Raw genomic sequence first — 18,157 nt, 5'->3', positions numbered from 1 at the left:
TACTGGTATTTAGCGCGATGCCTGGTCCTAGTTAGCATTCAGTAAATATTTAATGAATAAGTGGATGAATGTTTACCTGTCTGAATCCCTCACTACCATATGAGCTTCTTAAGGGCAGGAATCATATTTTGTTTATTTCTGTGTCCCCATTGTTGAGCAGAGTACCTGGCACATGGGGGTGCTTAATAAATGTTTGTTGTTTCCCTGATGAGATAATGGATCTGGACAGCCATCATCCATGATTCTAAAACCACAAGGTGAAAGGTTGTTGGAGAACTTGATACTGGAAAGATCAGCTGACACCAACTGAATCTTAGTATCCTAAAAGTGAGTCAGCCAGACAATTTCTTGCTTCCTGATATGATGCTATAGGAAGTACTCAGTACCAGTTATGAAATATTTTTGCATAAAAAAAATTGAATTTGAATCAAATCAAACGTCTAGATCTAGTTTACATGACATATGGGAGAGAGGGACATGGTAAGTGGCACCGTGAGGATGCATTTGATCAATATACAAAATGCAAGATATCCAACAGGACAAATGACCGGGTATCTTAAAAAATAAATGCCCCTTAAAAACAAACAAACTCTGTAAATCCGGAATTATATCAAAACAGAAACAAACAAAAGGGATCTGTTCATTTTCTTGATTGTGCTGATGGCTTCACAGTATTTGCATATGCCAGAACATCAAACTGTGTACTTAAACGTGTGCAGTCAATTATACTTCAGAAAAGCTGGACAAGGGTCTTCCTTGGCGGTCCAGTGGAAGACACTGCACTTCCACCGCAGGGGGCACAGGGTCCATCCCTGCTTGGGGAACTCAGCTTCTGCATGCTGCGCAGCACAGCCAAAAAGTAAAAAAAAAGCCGGACAAAAAAGGATGGGGAGACTTGTACAAATATAAAGAGACTCAAGGGACATATAGCCCAATGCAAAATGTGACTCGTGCTTGAATCCTGATACAAACAAATTGTTAAAAAGACATTTTTTAGCCACTAGATAATATTGAGGAATTGTGAGTTTTATTAGGCGTTATTACTTAATTGGATGATGGTCATGTTCTCCGAGATGCAGACTGACATATTTACAGGGGAAATTACATTACCTGGGATTTGCTTTAAAATGGTCTGCAAAAATAAAAATGCAAGTGTACATATGTATTGGAATGCCCAAAATGGAACACTAATACCACCAGCGAGGATGTGGAGCAACAGGAACTCTCATTCACTGCTAGTGGGAATGCAAAATGGTGCAGCCACTTCGGAAGCCCGTTTGGCAATTTCTTACAAAACTCAACGTATACTTACCATACAATCAGCAACCATGCTCCTTGGTATTTACCCAAAGGAGTTGAAAACTTACATCCACACAAAAAAACTGCACATGGATGTTTATAGCAGCTTTATTCATAATTGCCAAAACTTGGAAGCAACCAAGATGTCCTTCAGTAGGTGAATGGATAAATAAATTGTGGTACATCCTGACAATGGAATATTATTCAATGCTAAGAAGAAATGAGCTATCAAGTCATGAAAAGACATGGAACAACCTTCAATGCATATCACTAAGTAAAAGAAGCCAATCTGAAAGTCTACATACCTGCAAAAGGCGTACCAAAAGTTTTGCCTTTTCCAGAATGTCATGTAATGTGATTCCAACTACATGACATTCTGGAAAAGGCAAAACTTGGGAGACAGTAAAAAGATCAGTGGTTGACAGGAGTTTGGGGAGAGGGAGGGATGAATAGGCAGGCAGGGCACAGTGGATTTTAGGGCAGTGAAATGACTCTGTATGGTACTACAATGGCAGATTCACATCATTATGCATTTGTCCAAACCCATAGAACATACGACACCCGGAGTGAACCATAATGTCAGCTATGGACTTTGGGTGATTATGATGTGTCAGTGTAGGTTCATCAGTTGTAACAAATGTACTGCTCTAGTGGGGGATGTTGATGGGGGTGACTATGTATGTGTTGGGGAGAGGGTATTTAGGAAATCTCTGTACCTCCTTACTCAAATTTGCTGCGAACCTAAAACTACTTTTTAAAAAATAGTCTTAGTTTTTTTTTTTAAACTCAGGGATGAAAATATGAAACAAGATTTGGTGCAATGTTCACATGTTACAAAATTATACAAATTGCAAAAAATAATTGTTGGCACTAGATGATAGATACACGGTGTTTCATTATAACTATTCATGGTGTGCATTAAACTATTTTTCCTTGTGTTTGAAATAAAAATGTTTCTTGCAGACGTGAGTGGCTGAGCTGCAAAGGGCGGTACCCCTATCAGTTACCACATTTTAACAGGAGGCTGAAGTGGGATATCCAGTTCCCTCCCCGGCGTGCTGGCAGGCAGCCCGGCCCAGCAGAGGTGTCAGGAGCCCCCAGGAGCAGCTAGTATGGAGCCTCCTCTCCCCACACAATGGGGAGTCTGATCTGGCTGCAATCCCCAGCAATTCCACTTTCCCTGGGATTCCTCCCCAGCGGGCTAGGGGGTTGGGCTCCTCTTGGCTGAGGCTGGGGTAGGGGTGCCCCTCCCAGTCTGAGTGCCTTTATTACCACCCCTTTGCCAGAAGATGAAAGGAGCAGGACCGCCTGGGGAGTTAATCTTTAGCCTCCAAGCTGACCAGTTGCCAGGACACCCAGGAAATGAAAGTCGTCAGAGACACACCCTGCAGGCAATAAGGAAATCTAGTGTTGGTCATGCCAATGACGGAAGCCCGGTTAGCACCAGCGGTAGTAGGGTCTGTCATCCACCTAGAATGGTACCCGCAAGGCCTCCGGTCAACATTTCTTTCCCTGGTTAATGCCTGAAATTCTACCATTAACACTGGACTGGCCCTCAGAGAGAACTCAACTTCCAAGATTTTGATTTTTCTTTCCCCGAGTTGAGAAGCTAATGAAAGCAATGGACCTTACCACCTGCACCAACAGGTTTGCTAACGGTCTCAGGAGTTTCACGACCCCTCACGCCATGAAGCCCATCCGTAGACACCAGGTTAAGAACGCCTCGCGGAGTTTACTGGTTCCAAAGATTTCCTTCCTTTGAAAGAATTATACCCCAGAGCTCTCTTTAAAATGCAAATGACCTTGGGAAGGTCTCAAAGGCTAAACAGCCCCCATGAAAGAGTTTTTCCAAGCAGAGGCCAGAGATAGCCTAAGAGACTTTAACTGCAGGGCTGGGAAAAGGAGAGCCTGGGGGTGGGGAGGCTCCATGGGGGCTCACAGTTTTGCCTGGAACTGGAAGGGGAATGTATTGAGCCTAGAGTGCTAATAGCTAACTTCACGGAGCGCTTATACGAACCTTGTGAATTAAGTGCTGCCAACATCCTCATTTTATGGATGAGGAAACTGAGACTGGACGTGCTACCCAGATGGTGGCAGAGCAGGAATTTTAACCCTCCATCAGCCTGAGATCAGGCAGCAGAGGCTCACCTTCACCTGCTCATTTGATCCTCACAATGAGGTATCCTTTCTTGATGGAAGAGGAAATTGAGGCAGTTCACTGAGGGCCACACAAGGCCCTGTCTCCACAGGAAACCCCTGTGCATCCTCTGTTCACCCTGGCTCACCCTGGACCGCTGAGGGCAGGCAGCCCTTCCTGGCCCGCTCCCTGGAGCTTGGAGAAGGGCTTGCCGAGAAGTCTGAAGCGAGCTCATGCCTGACCTGTCCTCACTGCCCCTAACTGTTTTCTAAGATGCTTTTTATTGAATTATCAGAGTGTAATGGAGGAGTCGATGAGAGCTGCCGTGGAGTTACAAGGCCAGGGCTTTGTGGGAGGAGGAAAGCAAAGCCCTAAAGTCTCCCCGGGCTGAGTGATGGTATAAAACATGAATTTTTACATAACTGAGGGGAAAAAAAATAAACGGACAAGCCGCCCCATGGGGGAAACGCCTCTTTCTGTCTTTCCATTTTCTTGCTTAATGCACTGTCCTGCAGGAGCCTCAGTGGGAAAGGAAATACTGGAGCCTTTTCCCTCAAAGTCTCCTGGTGGGTTGAGGCAGAGAGAGAGCCAAGATGCAGAAATCCAAATGGCCTGGGCGTGTGCTCAGAAACCCATTAAAATGGAGGGGACAGGTTGCGGGGTGGTGGCTGGACTGACCTGAAACCGTGTCTTGGTTCAAGACAGTGCCTCTCCTCTGGGGTTGAGAAAGTAGCCTCAGTGGGCTCAGATTCACTTTTAGCTCTGGGTGAAATATTGTAAACATGGTCTTCCCCATGAGCAAGGGGGAAAGGGGGTGGTCCGTTCCAAAGAACAACCTCCCCACCCAACACTTACTGAGCAGTTGCTACCAGGCAACAAGCACTCTGCTTAGTGATTTTCTTACATTAGCTCCTAAGGACCCATTTATACAGATGAAAATACTGACTTGCCCAAAGTTGCACAGCTAGTGAGTGGCTGACTCCACACACTGTAGTGCTTTTGTTTGTTTGTTTTTGTATTTTTCCAGCTTTATTGTGATACAATTGACATATAACATTGTGTAAGTTTAAGGTGTACAAAATGTTGATTTGATACACTTACATATATTGCAAAATGATTACTACCATAGTAACTAACACTTAGCTAACACATACCTAACTCATAGCTAACACCCCCATCATATCACATAATTACCATTTCTTTTTACACGTACTGTAGTTCTGATCATGATTCAAGGGTAGAGGGAAAGATGGTGTCCATTGCATGGGACATAGAAAGAGTTATTTGCAAATGAAAGGTTTGGGTGATCTCTAATGGATCTCTTCCAGTCAACATTAAAGGACAGATTGAAAACTGCAGCTCCAGCTGGCGATTTTGTGGGACCACATGAGGTGAAGTTAATAGAATAGGGGCTCTGGAATCAGAGGGAGGTGGGTTCCAGTCCTCTATCACTTCCTACTGGCTTCAAATTCTTTATGTCTCAGTTGTCTGCCTATCAAATGGGAATAATAACACAGCTCTTGTGTTGTTTTGAGATGAGATTAAATGAGATGGTTAATGTCATGCTTAGCACGGAGCCCGGCACAGTAACTTTTAATGCCCAGCACCTATTGTTAACTATTATTATCCCTAACCTCTGTATCGAGCTTTTGTGGTGCAGCAAACATTGGTCTTATTAATTGTATGACAACTTCACAACAACACAGGGAGGCTCGGTGATTATTATTCCCTTTGGGAAGGTGGAGAAACTGATCACGAACCGATGGAGACCTGAAGTTAAAAAGACAGAAGTAGTTAAAGAGTAAAATCCTTTCTGGTCCCAGGTGTTAGTGAGCCACCGCGAGGCTGGTATTCAAACCTGATGGTAATAGGAATCATGGAGCCCTACCCGCTGCTCTGACTCTACAATCCGGTCACCGGGTCGGCATGAGGCTGGGGGGCGGGAGCGGGGGCGGAGCGTCCGCCCAAGCCAGCGGAGGAAGCCCGAGGCCTTTCCGCGCCGGTCATTGGCTGCGGCCGGGCAGGTGCATCCTCAGCCAATCAGCGGTGCCGGAGGCGGGGCCGCCGAGGCTCACCTGGCTCCCGCGGCACTGCCCAGCTCAGTGGCGTCCGGAACCCTAAAGCACCTGTGAATTCGCGGAAGTTCTGCCAGACTCGAGCCCGGCCCAGCTCGGCCGGACCCTACTCGACCCCCGCCCGGCCCGCCATGGGCCCTCCGTGCCGCAGCCTCTCTGCGCTCCTGCTGCTGCTGCTGCTGCAGGTACGTTGGGTCCCCTGACTTTGCAGGAGACGCCTTCCGGACCCACCAACCGCACCCCGGCCCCCAGCCCCTTCCTCTCTTTCGTCGTCCCTTCCTCTCTCCTGTCATCCCCAGTCCCTCTTCTTCCAAGAAAGTTTGGGTACAAAGGGCCTGAATGGCCTGGAAACTGCGCCGCGCTCTGGATTCCACGGAGAAGGGAGTGGGAGCGGGTGAGGGTGAAGGGCGAGCGCGGCTTTGCCCACTGCCTCCCGCAAATGCCTGAGGTGGGGGGGCGCGCCTCACTGCAGCCTCCGGGGACTCGGGTGGGCTAAGGGCGGGCAGCGGAGGGCATGGAGTAGGGTGGGCGTCGGGGTATGGGGTAGGGGAGCCCTGGTGCAAGTCCGGGGGGAGCCGGGAGTAGTGGGAACGACCTCTGAGGTAAGGCAAGGGGAACCAACAGATAAAGAAGGCACCTGCCCTGTAAAGAAAGGGTGGTAAATAGGTATGGGGACGTCCCCGGGACAAGAAAGTAGGGTCAAAAGGGGTTGGAACGCCCCTCGATCTGAGGAACTGGGCTTAAGAGTGGGAGCTCTCCCGGCATAGGGAAAGTGGAATTTGGAAGCGTAAAGATGCCTCCAATGAAATTAAAAAGGAGACTGGAAGGAAAGGGATGCTAGGTCTGGAGAAGGTGACCCAGCAGCCGCCTCTCCTGGGAAGTCCTGGGGGCTTGGCGGCCACAGGTTTCCGAATGAAAGAGTTTGGCGTGGCTGCCTGCCCGGGGGGATGGGGATGGGCATGGGGGTGGGTCACTCCCACAGTCCTGGCGCCGGGAGCGAGGGAGGGGAGGCACTGTTGGTTTCGGTGTGGGCGGGAGGGGACCCTCTCAAGTCACCCGGGTTCCATATCTTTCTCCTACCCCAGGTCTCATCGTGGCTCTGCCAGGAGCCGGAGTCCTGCAATCCCGGCTTTGGCGCCGAGAGCTACACGTTCACCGTGCCCCGGCTGCACTTGGAGAGAGGCCGAGTCCTGGGCAGAGGTGAGGGCGCGCCGCAGTTGTCCCTGAGCGGGGTGGGGTGGGAGTGGGAAGGGTCCGAGAAATTGCGCACCCACACCCCTGGGCTGGACTGGGCGAGCCCCTTCTTCCCTGACTCAGGTGACACCCCTTTGTAATTTACACAGATGCAGGGATCTAAACTTTTGCCATGATAGAGTAGTTGGGGTTGAGGGGGCTATCTTGTATGGTTGACTTAGTTATGGGGGGCACTTATTAGAGGCCTTCAGTGTGTCTCATATTGTCCTGACCACTTTATATATATAACTTTTTCAGGGCTACTGATTCTTTTATTTTTTTACTTTTTAAAAGTTTTGGTTGCATTGGGTCTTCATTGCTATGTGAGGGCTCTTCTCTAGTTGCGGCGAGCGGGGTCTACTCTTTGTTGCGGTGCGCGGGCTTCTCATCGTGCTGGCTTCTCTTGTTGCAGAGCACGGGCTCTAGGCCCGCAGGCTTCAGTAGTTGTGGCATGTGGGCTCAGTAGTTGTGGCTCGTGGGCTCTAGAGCGCAGGCTCAGTAGCTGTGGTGCACCGGTTTAGTTGCTCCGCGGCCTGTGGGATCTTCCCGGAACAGGGCTCGAACCCATGTCCTCTGCATTGGCAGGTGGATTCTTAGCCACTGCACCACCAGGGAAGCCCATCCTGACCACTTTGAGACAGTCTATCATTTTAGGCTGCAAAAACCTGATGTGTGGGAAGAGGGTGGGGGTGGGTGGTAATTCCCGTGGTACAGATGAGCAAATGTGAGGTTCAGGAGGGTGGAGCCCACTTGCCCCAGGTTCAGCAGAGCAAGAATCTGAGCTAGGATCTGACTCCAAGGCCCCATTCTGCAACATCTCTTGGGATGACTGAGGAGCCCTCTTTTAGTCACCAGACTGTGGCTTTTGCTCATAGAGATGAAAACATTTTGATACAGGTACCATTCCCCCAAGGAATAATGGTGTGTGTGTGTGTGTGTGTTTCAAAAACCTGGTAGCTCTGACTCAGGGAATGAAAACGGACACAGTGTGCCTCTGGGTCTTATCACTGCGATAATCAGGATTCTAGAGCTTGCTTTGTTTCACTTCACTGTTGCCCAGGAGTGAGAGCAAGGGAAGGTCGGTTTCTCTTCTGGTTTCACAGATTCCCAGGTGCTTATTTCCTACCAAAGGACTTTCTCCTCCCTCTTGATTTAGTTGATAGGGCAGGTATCATAACAATAAAAGAAACACTTTTTGAAATGAGAAATCACCCACAATTCCCCTAAGGCAATTCACTGTTTATTCTTCCAGTCTTTGGCCATGTGAAAAATCTACAGCAATCATGCTGTTGTCTGAAAGTTTTTTTGAACTTTGAAAGTTGTTCCAACAGTAGGAGACTTTTTTTTTTTTAAAACAGCTTGATTGATTAAACATATTTGCTTTTCTGAGTCACGTCTGTGTTGTGTGGAGCTTTCTATTGGGTCAGAAAGGAAGTGTTGTCTGCCTGGTTTTGCAGTGGGTCCACCATTACTCGGCCAGTCTCTGCTTGATGTTCTGCCCGGCCCTATGCTGGGCCCCCCGGGAGTGATTGAGGAGATATAGGGATACTTCATCCCTGCCCCTGGTATTTCACACTCCAGCAGGTTGCTAAGAAATGTCCCAGGACCCGCTTAGAGAACATTGTGGGACATGGGCACTTAGGTGGCAGAGTATGGGTGCCCTGGGGTGTTCTGATGGGTATCAGTGGGCAGTGAAGACTGGCTTCTGGGAGGAGGCAAAGTTGACTGAACCTTGAATTCGGGGCAAGGGTTAGAAATGGTGTGTGCATCTGTGTATGAGGTGTTGCAACACAAGTGTTGGTCACTTTGTTTTCCTTCACCAAGACATCTTTGTAGCACCAAGGGTGGGTTAGTCTAGTTTTTATTCCCTCCACCACCACCACCAAGCTTTTGTATCTGACCAGTAATAATATTATTACATGTTAATAATAACATAAATGTTATTATTAATAGCCCCACCTATTCGCTTTTGAACCAGACTCTGGGACAAGCGCTTTACATGTTTTACCTCATTGAACTGTGTGACGGTGGGTACCATTGTTATTTCTGTTTTGCGATGAGGAGACTGAAGCATAAGGCAATTTTTTGATCTGCTCAGGGAGCCACAGCCGGTCTTTCTCCCATTCTTTACGCTTCTCAATAATCTCGAAAAAAAAGGAAAGAGGGTATTTGGGGAATTTGTGTCCATCGTGAAATAGGCATCATCCTCCCTATGTACCCTGGAGAGCAGAGGTGTTGATAGGGCGGGACCCCGAGGGGGCTGGTGGTGATGGAGGTGGGCCAGACCTGGTGGGAAGTGGAAGGGGCCTATAGCTGGTCGTGTTGGTGGGAGAAGTATCCTCTGGAAGCTGCTTGTGTGGCTGGTTCCAGTTCCCTTTATGTCCACGTACCCAGCCCCAGTCAACAGATTTCCTGACATATAATTTTTTTGGCCTTTTTGGACGATGGGGTCTCCTACCACTCCAATGTGGAATCAGATGAAAGCGCCCTTCTGGTAAAATCACACATGCGATCTCAGGGAACTGGCTTTGTGATTTAAAAAGGCAGCCAGGATTTAGAGAGGTGACCTCATTCTCTTCGGACAGTCCAGGAAGATGGAGGCATGCAACATTAGTACCAGGTTTAAACATTGGCCCTGTGGGGAATTTGCTGCATGGGAGTCTGAGAACAAGGAACCTATTGCGTTATGTCCACAGGTGGCTGAAGAGTGTCACAAATAGGGTTTTGATTAAACTTAGGGGATCTTGGGGTGGTTTTCTGGGGTCGTTCCTGTGCCCTGTGAGATGGCCACCCTCACAGTCTCACTCAGCTTTGTGTTCCTTTGATTTCTCTCTACGTTTTTAGAATGGAGAACGTACATACAAACGACACCAAAACCACAACTGTAAACTGGTTCTTTAGAGTTTCTGATTATTTTCCTTGCTTTTTTTAAAGCACAAACTGGTTTGAAAAACCCAGGCTGTTAGGCAGTTCCAATCTCAGGATAATACTTGTACACTCAGCTTTCAGTTGATTGAGGGATGGGAAAAAAAGCAGGCAGGCTTTCAAACCAATGGTTTCCTTGCTTTGCTTCCTCCTCCACCTGACCTTGGGCAAACAGGGCTTATATTTTGGGTTTGAGCTCTGATTGCTTGATGGATTGACCTTGCTCACAGGCATCCAGCTGTAAGGATTAAATACACCCATTTCCTCCTCCTTCTAAAAGATGTGCTGAAAGGTGATGGAAACGGTATGCAGGCCCCCTAATTAAACTAGGCTTTATCCATCTATCTATCTATTTACTTATGGCTGTATTGGGTCTTCGTTGCTGCATGCAGGCTTTCTCTAGTTGCGGTGAGCAGGAGCTGCTCTGGGGGCCGCTCTTCCTTGCGGTGCGGGGACTTCTCACTGCGGTGTCTTCTCTTTAAAGTATTTTTTTGCTTTTTAAGTTTTTTCTTTTTCCTTGGCTGCGCTGGGTCTTCGTAGCTGCGCACGGGCTTTCTCTAGTTGCGGTGAGTGGGGGCTACTCTTCGTAGCAGTGCGCGGGCTTCTCATTGCGGTGGCTTCTCTTGTTGCGGAGCATGAGCTCTAGGTGCGCCGGCTTCAGTAGTTGTGGCACGCGGGCTCAGTAGTTGTGGCACGCAGGCTCTAGAGCGCAGGCTCAGTAGTTGTGGCACACGGGCTTAGTTGCTCCGCGGCATGTGGGATCTTCTCGGACCAGGAATCGAACCCAGGTCTCCTGCATTGGCAGGTGGTTTCTCAACCACTGTGCCACCAGGGAAGTTCCACGGTGGCTTCTCTTGTTGTGGAGCACGGGCTCTAGGCGTGCGGGCTCAGTAGTTGTGAAGCATCGGTTTAGTTGCTCCTCGGCATGTGGGATCCTCCCCGACCAGGGATCGAACCTGTGTCCCCTGCATTGGCAGGGGGGTTCTCAACCACTGTGCCACCAGGGAAGTTCCACGGGGGCTTCTCTTGTTGTGGAGCACGGGCTCTAGGCGTGCGGGCTCAGTAGTTGTGAAGCATCGGTTTAGTTGCTCCTCGGCATGTGGGATCCTCCCCGACCAGGGATCGAACCTGTGTCCCCTGCATTGGCAGGTGGATTCTCAACGACTGTACCACCAAGGAAGTCCCTAAACTAGGTTTTAAAAAACAAATACAGAAGCCTGCTTTGGGGTCACCTTACATCATAGGATCCCTACTCCCTCACCCCTCCAACTCCTAAACATCACTTCCCTGTTACTCACATCTGTGTCAATGGTTGGTGCAAATCTCCCTGGGGAAGGAGACTAATGAGTCATTCTCCTGCCCTTGCCTTTGTGTCTCACAAGGAGTGGCAGAAACTCCTGAGCCCTGCAAAGCCATCTAAGGAAGGCTGGCACCTTCTGCTTCTGTACGGGACCTCTAGACCTGCCTATCCTCTCAGCCAGGTGTTTATGGAAATCCCTGTTTGCTTTCTGGGGCTTTTTATTGGGTGAGCCTTTTCCTCCGAAATGCTCCTTCTAAGCCTTCCAAGCGCAGCCCCAGATAAGCCGGATGCCGAAGCAATCAGCTCTCACATCTCCCAGAAGCTGCCCATACCCAGAAATCCCTAAGAGACACCCATCACAATCCAGACTTTCTGGGTTCCCACTCTGCCTCAACCCCCATCTTCTTGCAGGGCTGTAGGCTTTCAAGGAAGGGAATGGGCTAGGGCTGGTCAGGATAGTTCCATGAGTATGAAAGACCAGGTTTGAATTTCAGCTACTAGCTGTGTGACCTTGGGTAAATCACTTTGCTTCTATGAGCCTGTTTCCCATCTGTAAAATTGGGGGGTGGGGTGGGCAATAATACTTATAGGTTTGTTGTGAGGATTAAATATGCATATTTGTTTATTTGTTTAGATTCTCTTGCCAACACACGTGGGTGCCTATTGAGTGTCAGCACTGGGCTGGACCCTGGGATTACAGTAATGAATAAAGCCGAGTGGGCTGAACATAAAGTGAGTGAGAAGGATGGTAAGGAAACAGGAAGGAGTCATTAAATAGTGGCTCATATTTCTTAGGGACAGAGTAGGCGCTCGTATTATTTTCAACAAATGAATGAATATTTACTACCTCATACCTTGGCTTATTTTCTTCCTCTCAAACTGTGGCCTTGGGCCAGCGCTCAACGTTGATTGTAATTGGCAGGGAGAGCTGCGTCTGTTAGAACTTTCTAAGATGCTTGTGAAGGCTGCATGCCCAGCCAGTGGCTCTTGAAGCCAGACTATAGTGATAAGTGTGTCCCAGGGATATAGTGTACTTAGTGCTTCCCTCTGAAAGCCACGGAGGGCACAGAGGGGAGACCTCAAACCCGATTCTGGAAATGGAAGGGCAGTTAGACACTTTAAAGTATTTTTTTTTGTCTTTGGTCCATTAAAAAAAATTGTGGTGGTGTCTCTCCCTCTCCTCTCCCTCTCCCCTCCCTCTCCCCTCCCTCTCCCCTGCCTTTTCTCTTACTATTGTAAGTTTTCCTTTTATATACTTCAGCTTTTGCTTGTTACTGTTGGGAGCGTTTTAAGCCCCCTCTTTCTGCATTTTTCCTCTTCCCTTTCCTTCCTGTATCTACCTCAGTTCTCCACTCCCCCACCTCCCAAGGCCCAAGAACATTTAGAAGGTTCTTGAGTCAGACTGCCTAGATTGAAATCCAGGTAATGCCCCTTGCCAGCTGAGGGACATTGGCCAAGGACTTTCTAAGCCTTAGATTCCCCTTCTGTAAAATGGGCATAATAGTACCCATGTCACAGTGTATATTAAGTGCCCAATGAATATTACATATTAAAGCCCCTGGAGTATTTGGTGCCTTCTGTTTGAGACTCTCCCTTGTTTTACCTTTGGTTCAAACGTTTCCCTGTGCTCTCTCCCACCTGGCAAACCAGCCAAACCAGTTTCCTCACTCTCCCTGTTTCTGTGTTAAAGCAAACACTGCTCTGCAAACAGCAAACAGTGACTAGACCAAAGTGCCCTTTGCTAGGAAAGGAAATGCTGCGGTGTTTTCTTGCTTGCCACTGTGCAGTGTGCTTGGGAAGGGCTGGAGTGGGGTTGTCTGTGGACCTGCCCATGAATATTGTTCAGAATTGGGGTGGGAGGAGTGGGCAAGGTACAACTGGGTCCGGGTTGGGGGGTGCAGGAAATCAGGGTGACCTTGAACCTGGCAGCTTTTGCTTGGTTTTTAAACATATTTCATAATACAGATAGCTTAAGGGTGCCTGTCTTTTCCCTATTGCCAAAAAACGCTCTGCCCCAGCCTCTGAGACCATGGTTTACCCACATGGCTAAGCATCAAATCACCTGGAGCACTTCAAAAACCTGAAAATTCACTGAGCTGCAGTCTCTGAAGGTGGGGTTCTGACATGGCATTTTTAAAAGCTCCCCAGGAGTCTGCTGCCACCTGATTCATCGCCCTGGACAACTCCAGTGGCGAGATCAGGAATGTTTGATGAATAAATACCCAGTGCCAGCCAGGGTGTGGGCATCTGATTGCCCATCCTGAGGCCAAGGATCCAAGGGCACCCTTGATAGGGGAAGGATACGGCTGGTCAACCTGCCGTGCCGGTGAAGGAGAGCTCTGCGGGCGCAAATTAGAGCAGGCGGAGTGGAGATGGGGGTTGCCCAGAGAAGCAGCCAGTGCTGGGGGCCCTCAGGGAGATTCCAGGAATTCTCTGATACGCCCCCTCCCTCAGTGGCTAATTCCAATATACTGGAGAATGTCACTGGGGTGGGAAAATATTCAGAGGATATTTTCTGAGCGAGGAGTGCTCAGTTTTACCCCCTGGATCTTGGTGAATGAGAGGACATCCTTTGCTGGGAATAGAGGAGAAAGTAGGAGCAAGTTGGGGAAGGAAAATTTATTCTTGGTTAGGAAAGTGTTAAGTTTGAAGGACCCAGAAGTGGCATCATCTGGAGGGTGTTTGGGAATTTCAGGGCTGGAGCTTGGGAGAACAGCAGGCACCAGTTTCAGTAGGAATTTGTATAGGACAGTGGTCTTTTTTCCTTAGTCTTGTGTCAATAGATGCAGAGGTTTTACAGGGACCCCACACACTGGAGGAGAACATAATGGAAGGGCTATGCTGAGAGTATTTATTTGGAGGCGGCCAACAAATAAGAATACAAGTATTTGTTTCTAACCAGTGTCAGGAGTGGGGCCTGCAAAAGTGGGTCCTCACAGACCTGACAGCTTGGTTAAGCCTCACGGTGGCCCATGATGGGAACTGTCATTATCTCCTACAGACTCAGAAGTTGGACAACTTGTCTGAGGTCACCCAGCCAGGTAGTGGCAGAGCTGGACTTCTGTCTTCTAAAACCCGTGCCCTTTCCCACGCCCTCGACTGCCTCGTTGCCAAACTGCATCTCCAGTGAAACTAATTCACCTTTCTAAGGCGAGTTCCTCCCGCCCTTTGGAAAAGAGGTCTTTACACCTTTTGCATCTTGCTACTTTTAATTGTGTTGTTAGAATTCAGGCTTTTTTTTTTTTTTTTTTTTGCCTCTGAAGCACCTCTTTTGTCTTTCGCCTCTGAGCCATTTTCCGCCTCTGTCCCTTTTGACTTTCACTTCCTAAAAATGCTAGGTGAACTGCACTTCTTTTACTTTCTTCTTTTTGAGTTTCTGAGTCTCTGGAAATGCAATTATACTGGCATTCATGGTGGGTTGGGAGGGAACCTGTCCTAAACAAACTCATGTTCCAAGTGGGACCAACTCAAGGTGTGGGCACCAAGCAGAGGTCTGGCTGTGGATCTGTCCACACTGGGAATAGACGGAGTGTGCCCAGATCCCTGTGAGCTCAGATGTTACTGCTGGGAACTTCTGGGGTCTGCCTGAAGAGTTGAACCTGTTCCCATGAGGAAAATCATAAATGGTGGCCAGCACAGGACCCCGTGGGATAACTGGCCAAGGTCTAGATAATCATTAGTGGGCTTTGTAATTAGAAGAGCTTGTAACAATCCAACAGCCTTTCAGATTTATGATACCTGGGCAGGTTGAAGGCTAAGAAGAACACCTGTTTGTGTGGTTTGGTACTCAGACTCCCAGGAGAGTTTTCCCCAAAGACGTTTTTGAGTGTCTTCACCTCGATGCAACAGCCTCCTTTCTGGTCTTCTTGCTTCCTCTGCCCCTCTACCAACAGTCTTTTCTCCACTCAGCAGTCAGTGATGGTTTTTAACATTTAAGTTAGAAAGCATCACTCCTACTCAAAATCCACCAGTTTTTCACACAGAACGAAAGTCAGCGTTTTCTGTGACTTACAAGCCTTCCGTGATCTGCTTCCCCGCCCACCTCCACCCCTTACCTCTTGTCCTGACTGTACTTAGAACACACCAGGCACATTTCTACCTCAGGGCCTTTGCACTGGCTATTACCTCTGTCAATAATAGTTTCCCCCTGCTACCTGCATGGCTCACTCCTTTATGTCTTAACTTCTCTGCTCAAGTGTCACCCTCTCAATGAGGTCTTTCTTGAACACCCTATTTGAGGCAGTAACCCTTTCCCCCTTCTTTGCTTTGTCTTCCTCTGTAGCTCTTTTCACCATCTAACATGTATTTCACCTGTCTATTGTCTTTCTCCTCCCACTAGAACAAAAGCTCCAAGAGGGGGACTTCCCTGGTGGTCCAGTGGTTAAGACTCCACGCTCCCATTGCAGGGGGCCCAGGTTCGATCCGTGGTCAGGGAACTAGATCCCTCATGCTGCAACTAATATCCCACGTGCCGCAACTAAGACCCAACATAGCCACATAAATAAATAAATATTAAAAAACAAACAACAAACAACAAAAAAACTCCAGGAGGCCAGGGGCTTTTGTCTTGTTGAGTTCACCGGCTGTATTGCACCTGGAACTGTTCCTGGCCCATAGTAGGTGTCAGTAACTATTTGTTGAATGAAGGAATGAGGTTTCAGAGTGTATATATAGGTCCGTACATATCTTTTGCTTTTAGAAGCTATTCCAAAAAATAAAATGAGACCTAATTGACATATAACATAGTAGTTTCAGGTGTTGTGCTTTCTGTTTTAAAGAAAAGAGGGAACTTTCTCAGTACCAGCCACAGAAAGGACACAAGGAGAAGGGGATGTTCTCAGGGCATGTGTCTCCACTTGGCACTCCCCAGTTTCTCTGAGCCCTGCACACTGCTGGTGTAACCTTACCTCATTGTCTTGTCACAAAACAGCTTGCAGTCTAGAGTGTAAAGGTCAGATGAGCCATTTCTGCCCCACACTTCTTGGTGTAAGGAAGCACCAGATCAAAATCTAAACAGAGATCTGAGCCGCCAGGGCCATCTGTTTGGTTTCCTATTGTCTGGTGACACCTTCCTTGAGCAAGGCTTCCAGATACACCCAACACCTTTCTCCTGGGTATCGGCAGCATCCTTCAGGCCCATTAATTGTTCAAGACCCAGTTTCCATTCTTCCAGTTTTTGGCAATGCGCAGGAACCTGAAGGGAGCTTGTAAAGAGATGCAAAAAACTTAACGACAATAATCTACGGCTAACTCAGTCATCTCACGGCCAAGACAAAAATCTCACAGCTCCGAAATTCATCTGATCAATATTCACTGAGAGAGTATTATAGGGTAGTATCTTATAAATCTTTATGTAAGATGCATCACTTCGCCTTCAGCAATATAATGCCTAATGGGCAGAGTTGCCAGGTTGAACATCAAAAATATAGGATGCTTTATTTGCCTTCAAATGGTTTGTATCAATTATTGCTCAAATTAAAGTGGCCACCATCTGCAAATGGAAAAAAAAAATACAGGATGCCCAGTTACATTTGAATTTCAGGTAAACAATGACTGATGTTTTAGTATCAGTATGTCCCATGCAATATTTGAGACATACTAAAACAATTGTTTCATCCTCTCTTCTTATCCTAAGCAACATTGTACAGAGAGTACTAGTACGTACTATGTGTCCAGAGCTCTTCCCAGATGCTGTCTCTCTCCCTTACACCTCACAAAACCACTGAGAATTGACAGACCCTGAGCAGCTGTGTGAGAGAGTGTAGTTCACTAGGACAGGAAGTGGGAGAGCCTGGCCGCGTGTTCAGTGGCTGTTGGACTCCAAAGTCTGTGCTCTTTACCGCAAGAAAAGCCAACTAACCAGATGGTCTGTGAGCAACCAGGTGAAGGTGATGGATAGTTCCTGCTCTGAATGTCTCGGGGAGAGAAGTCCCTTGGGACGACAGAGGCCTTTGTTTGTTCAAGGAGTAAATTTGTTGGGCACCTATCTAGCACTGCGCTAGGTGTTGAAGATGTAACGGGAAAAAGACAAAAATCCCTGTCCTCTTGGACTTCCTTCCCTTCTAATTGGAGGAGATAGGAGGAGGCAATTGGATGGTGGTCTATGGAAGGGAAAGAAAATACTGCAGGAAGGGTGATAAGAATTATGTGTGTTGGGGTGGAGGGATTTGGGGGCTGGAGGGATTGGAGAGAGGTTGTCACTAAGAAGAATGACATTTGTGTAAAGACCTGAAGAAGTGAGATGCTCGATTGGTAATTAGGATTGGGCTGTTTCTTGAGAGAGCTGGACTTCCCACATTCTTTAAGTCCGTATTGGTGCTATTTAAAAAAATTAATTAATTTATGGCGCGCTGGGTCTTCATAGCTGTGCGCAGGCTTTCTCTAGTTGCGGCGAGCAGGAGCTACTCTTCATTGCTGTGCACAGGCTTCTTGTTGCTGTGGCTTCTCTTGTTGCAGAGCACGGGCTCCAGGCACGTGGGCTTCACTAGTTGCAGCAGGTGGGCTCAGTAGTTGTGGTGCGTGAGCCCTAGAGTGTGCTGGCTTCAGTAGTTGCGGTGTACGGGCTCAGTAGTTGTGGCGTGTGGGCTCAGTAGTTGTGGCTCGTGGGCTTAGTTGCTCCGCGGCATGTGGGATCTTCTCACACCAGGGATTGAACCCGTGTCCCCTGCATTGGCGGATAGATTCTTAACCACTGGACCACCAGGGAAGTCCCTTGGTGCCATTTAAAGACAATACTCTGGGCAGGCATTTTTCTAGAATAATCCTGAGAGCTAATTGTTACCACATCTCCTTTAAAGCGTATTGGATTCAAACCAGGGTCCAGTGTTCTTTCCAAGCTACCCCTCCCCTTGGCCTGTTGCCCAGGAGGAGTATGGCTTTATGTCTAGTTTATGGCAGAGGGATGAGACTTCTCTGGCAGAATGTTTTTGGGGCGGCAGGGCGGAGGGGTTACATGTATACCAGTGTCCCAGGACCAGCTAGTTAGAATGAAGCCTGGTTTCAGTATGAGGATTTTCAGACAGCAAACTTCTTCCCCCACAAATTCTTCATCACAATTGTGTGGGAGTCTTTGAAAGGGAATGATTTGACCAACTTGTTTGTGGAAAAGTTGTGGTTTTTCCGTAGAGAACGTCATCACTTGAGTCAGCTTGGGACAATAACCTGGGCCCTATTGACAGGTGGGGCGGG

At 48.0% G+C, this 18,157-nt stretch overlaps 1 protein-coding gene across 2 annotated transcripts in view; it reads left to right on the top strand.

Moving 5' to 3' along the window:
* The window catches only part of LOC112392355 (cadherin-1), a 105,540-nt gene that overhangs the window by 22,965 nt on the left and 64,418 nt on the right, over window positions 1-18,157 (top strand). For both annotated transcript variants that reach the window (XM_024734093.1, XM_024734085.1), the window contains exons 4-5: window positions 5,260-5,696; window positions 6,597-6,711. In XM_024734093.1, coding sequence (XP_024589861.1) covers window positions 5,643-5,696; window positions 6,597-6,711 — 169 coding nt within the window. In that variant the 5' untranslated portion in view covers window positions 5,260-5,642. The remainder of the gene's footprint in view (window positions 1-5,259; window positions 5,697-6,596; window positions 6,712-18,157) is intronic.

This window comes from Neophocaena asiaeorientalis, unplaced genomic scaffold, assembly GCF_003031525.2.
Source record: "Neophocaena asiaeorientalis asiaeorientalis breed wild unplaced genomic scaffold, Neophocaena_asiaeorientalis_V1.1 scaffold90, whole genome shotgun sequence".
NCBI lineage: Eukaryota > Metazoa > Chordata > Mammalia > Artiodactyla > Phocoenidae > Neophocaena > Neophocaena asiaeorientalis.
The sequence above is the reverse complement of the archived record's forward strand: the minus strand, read 5'-3'. Positions and strand labels throughout refer to the sequence as shown.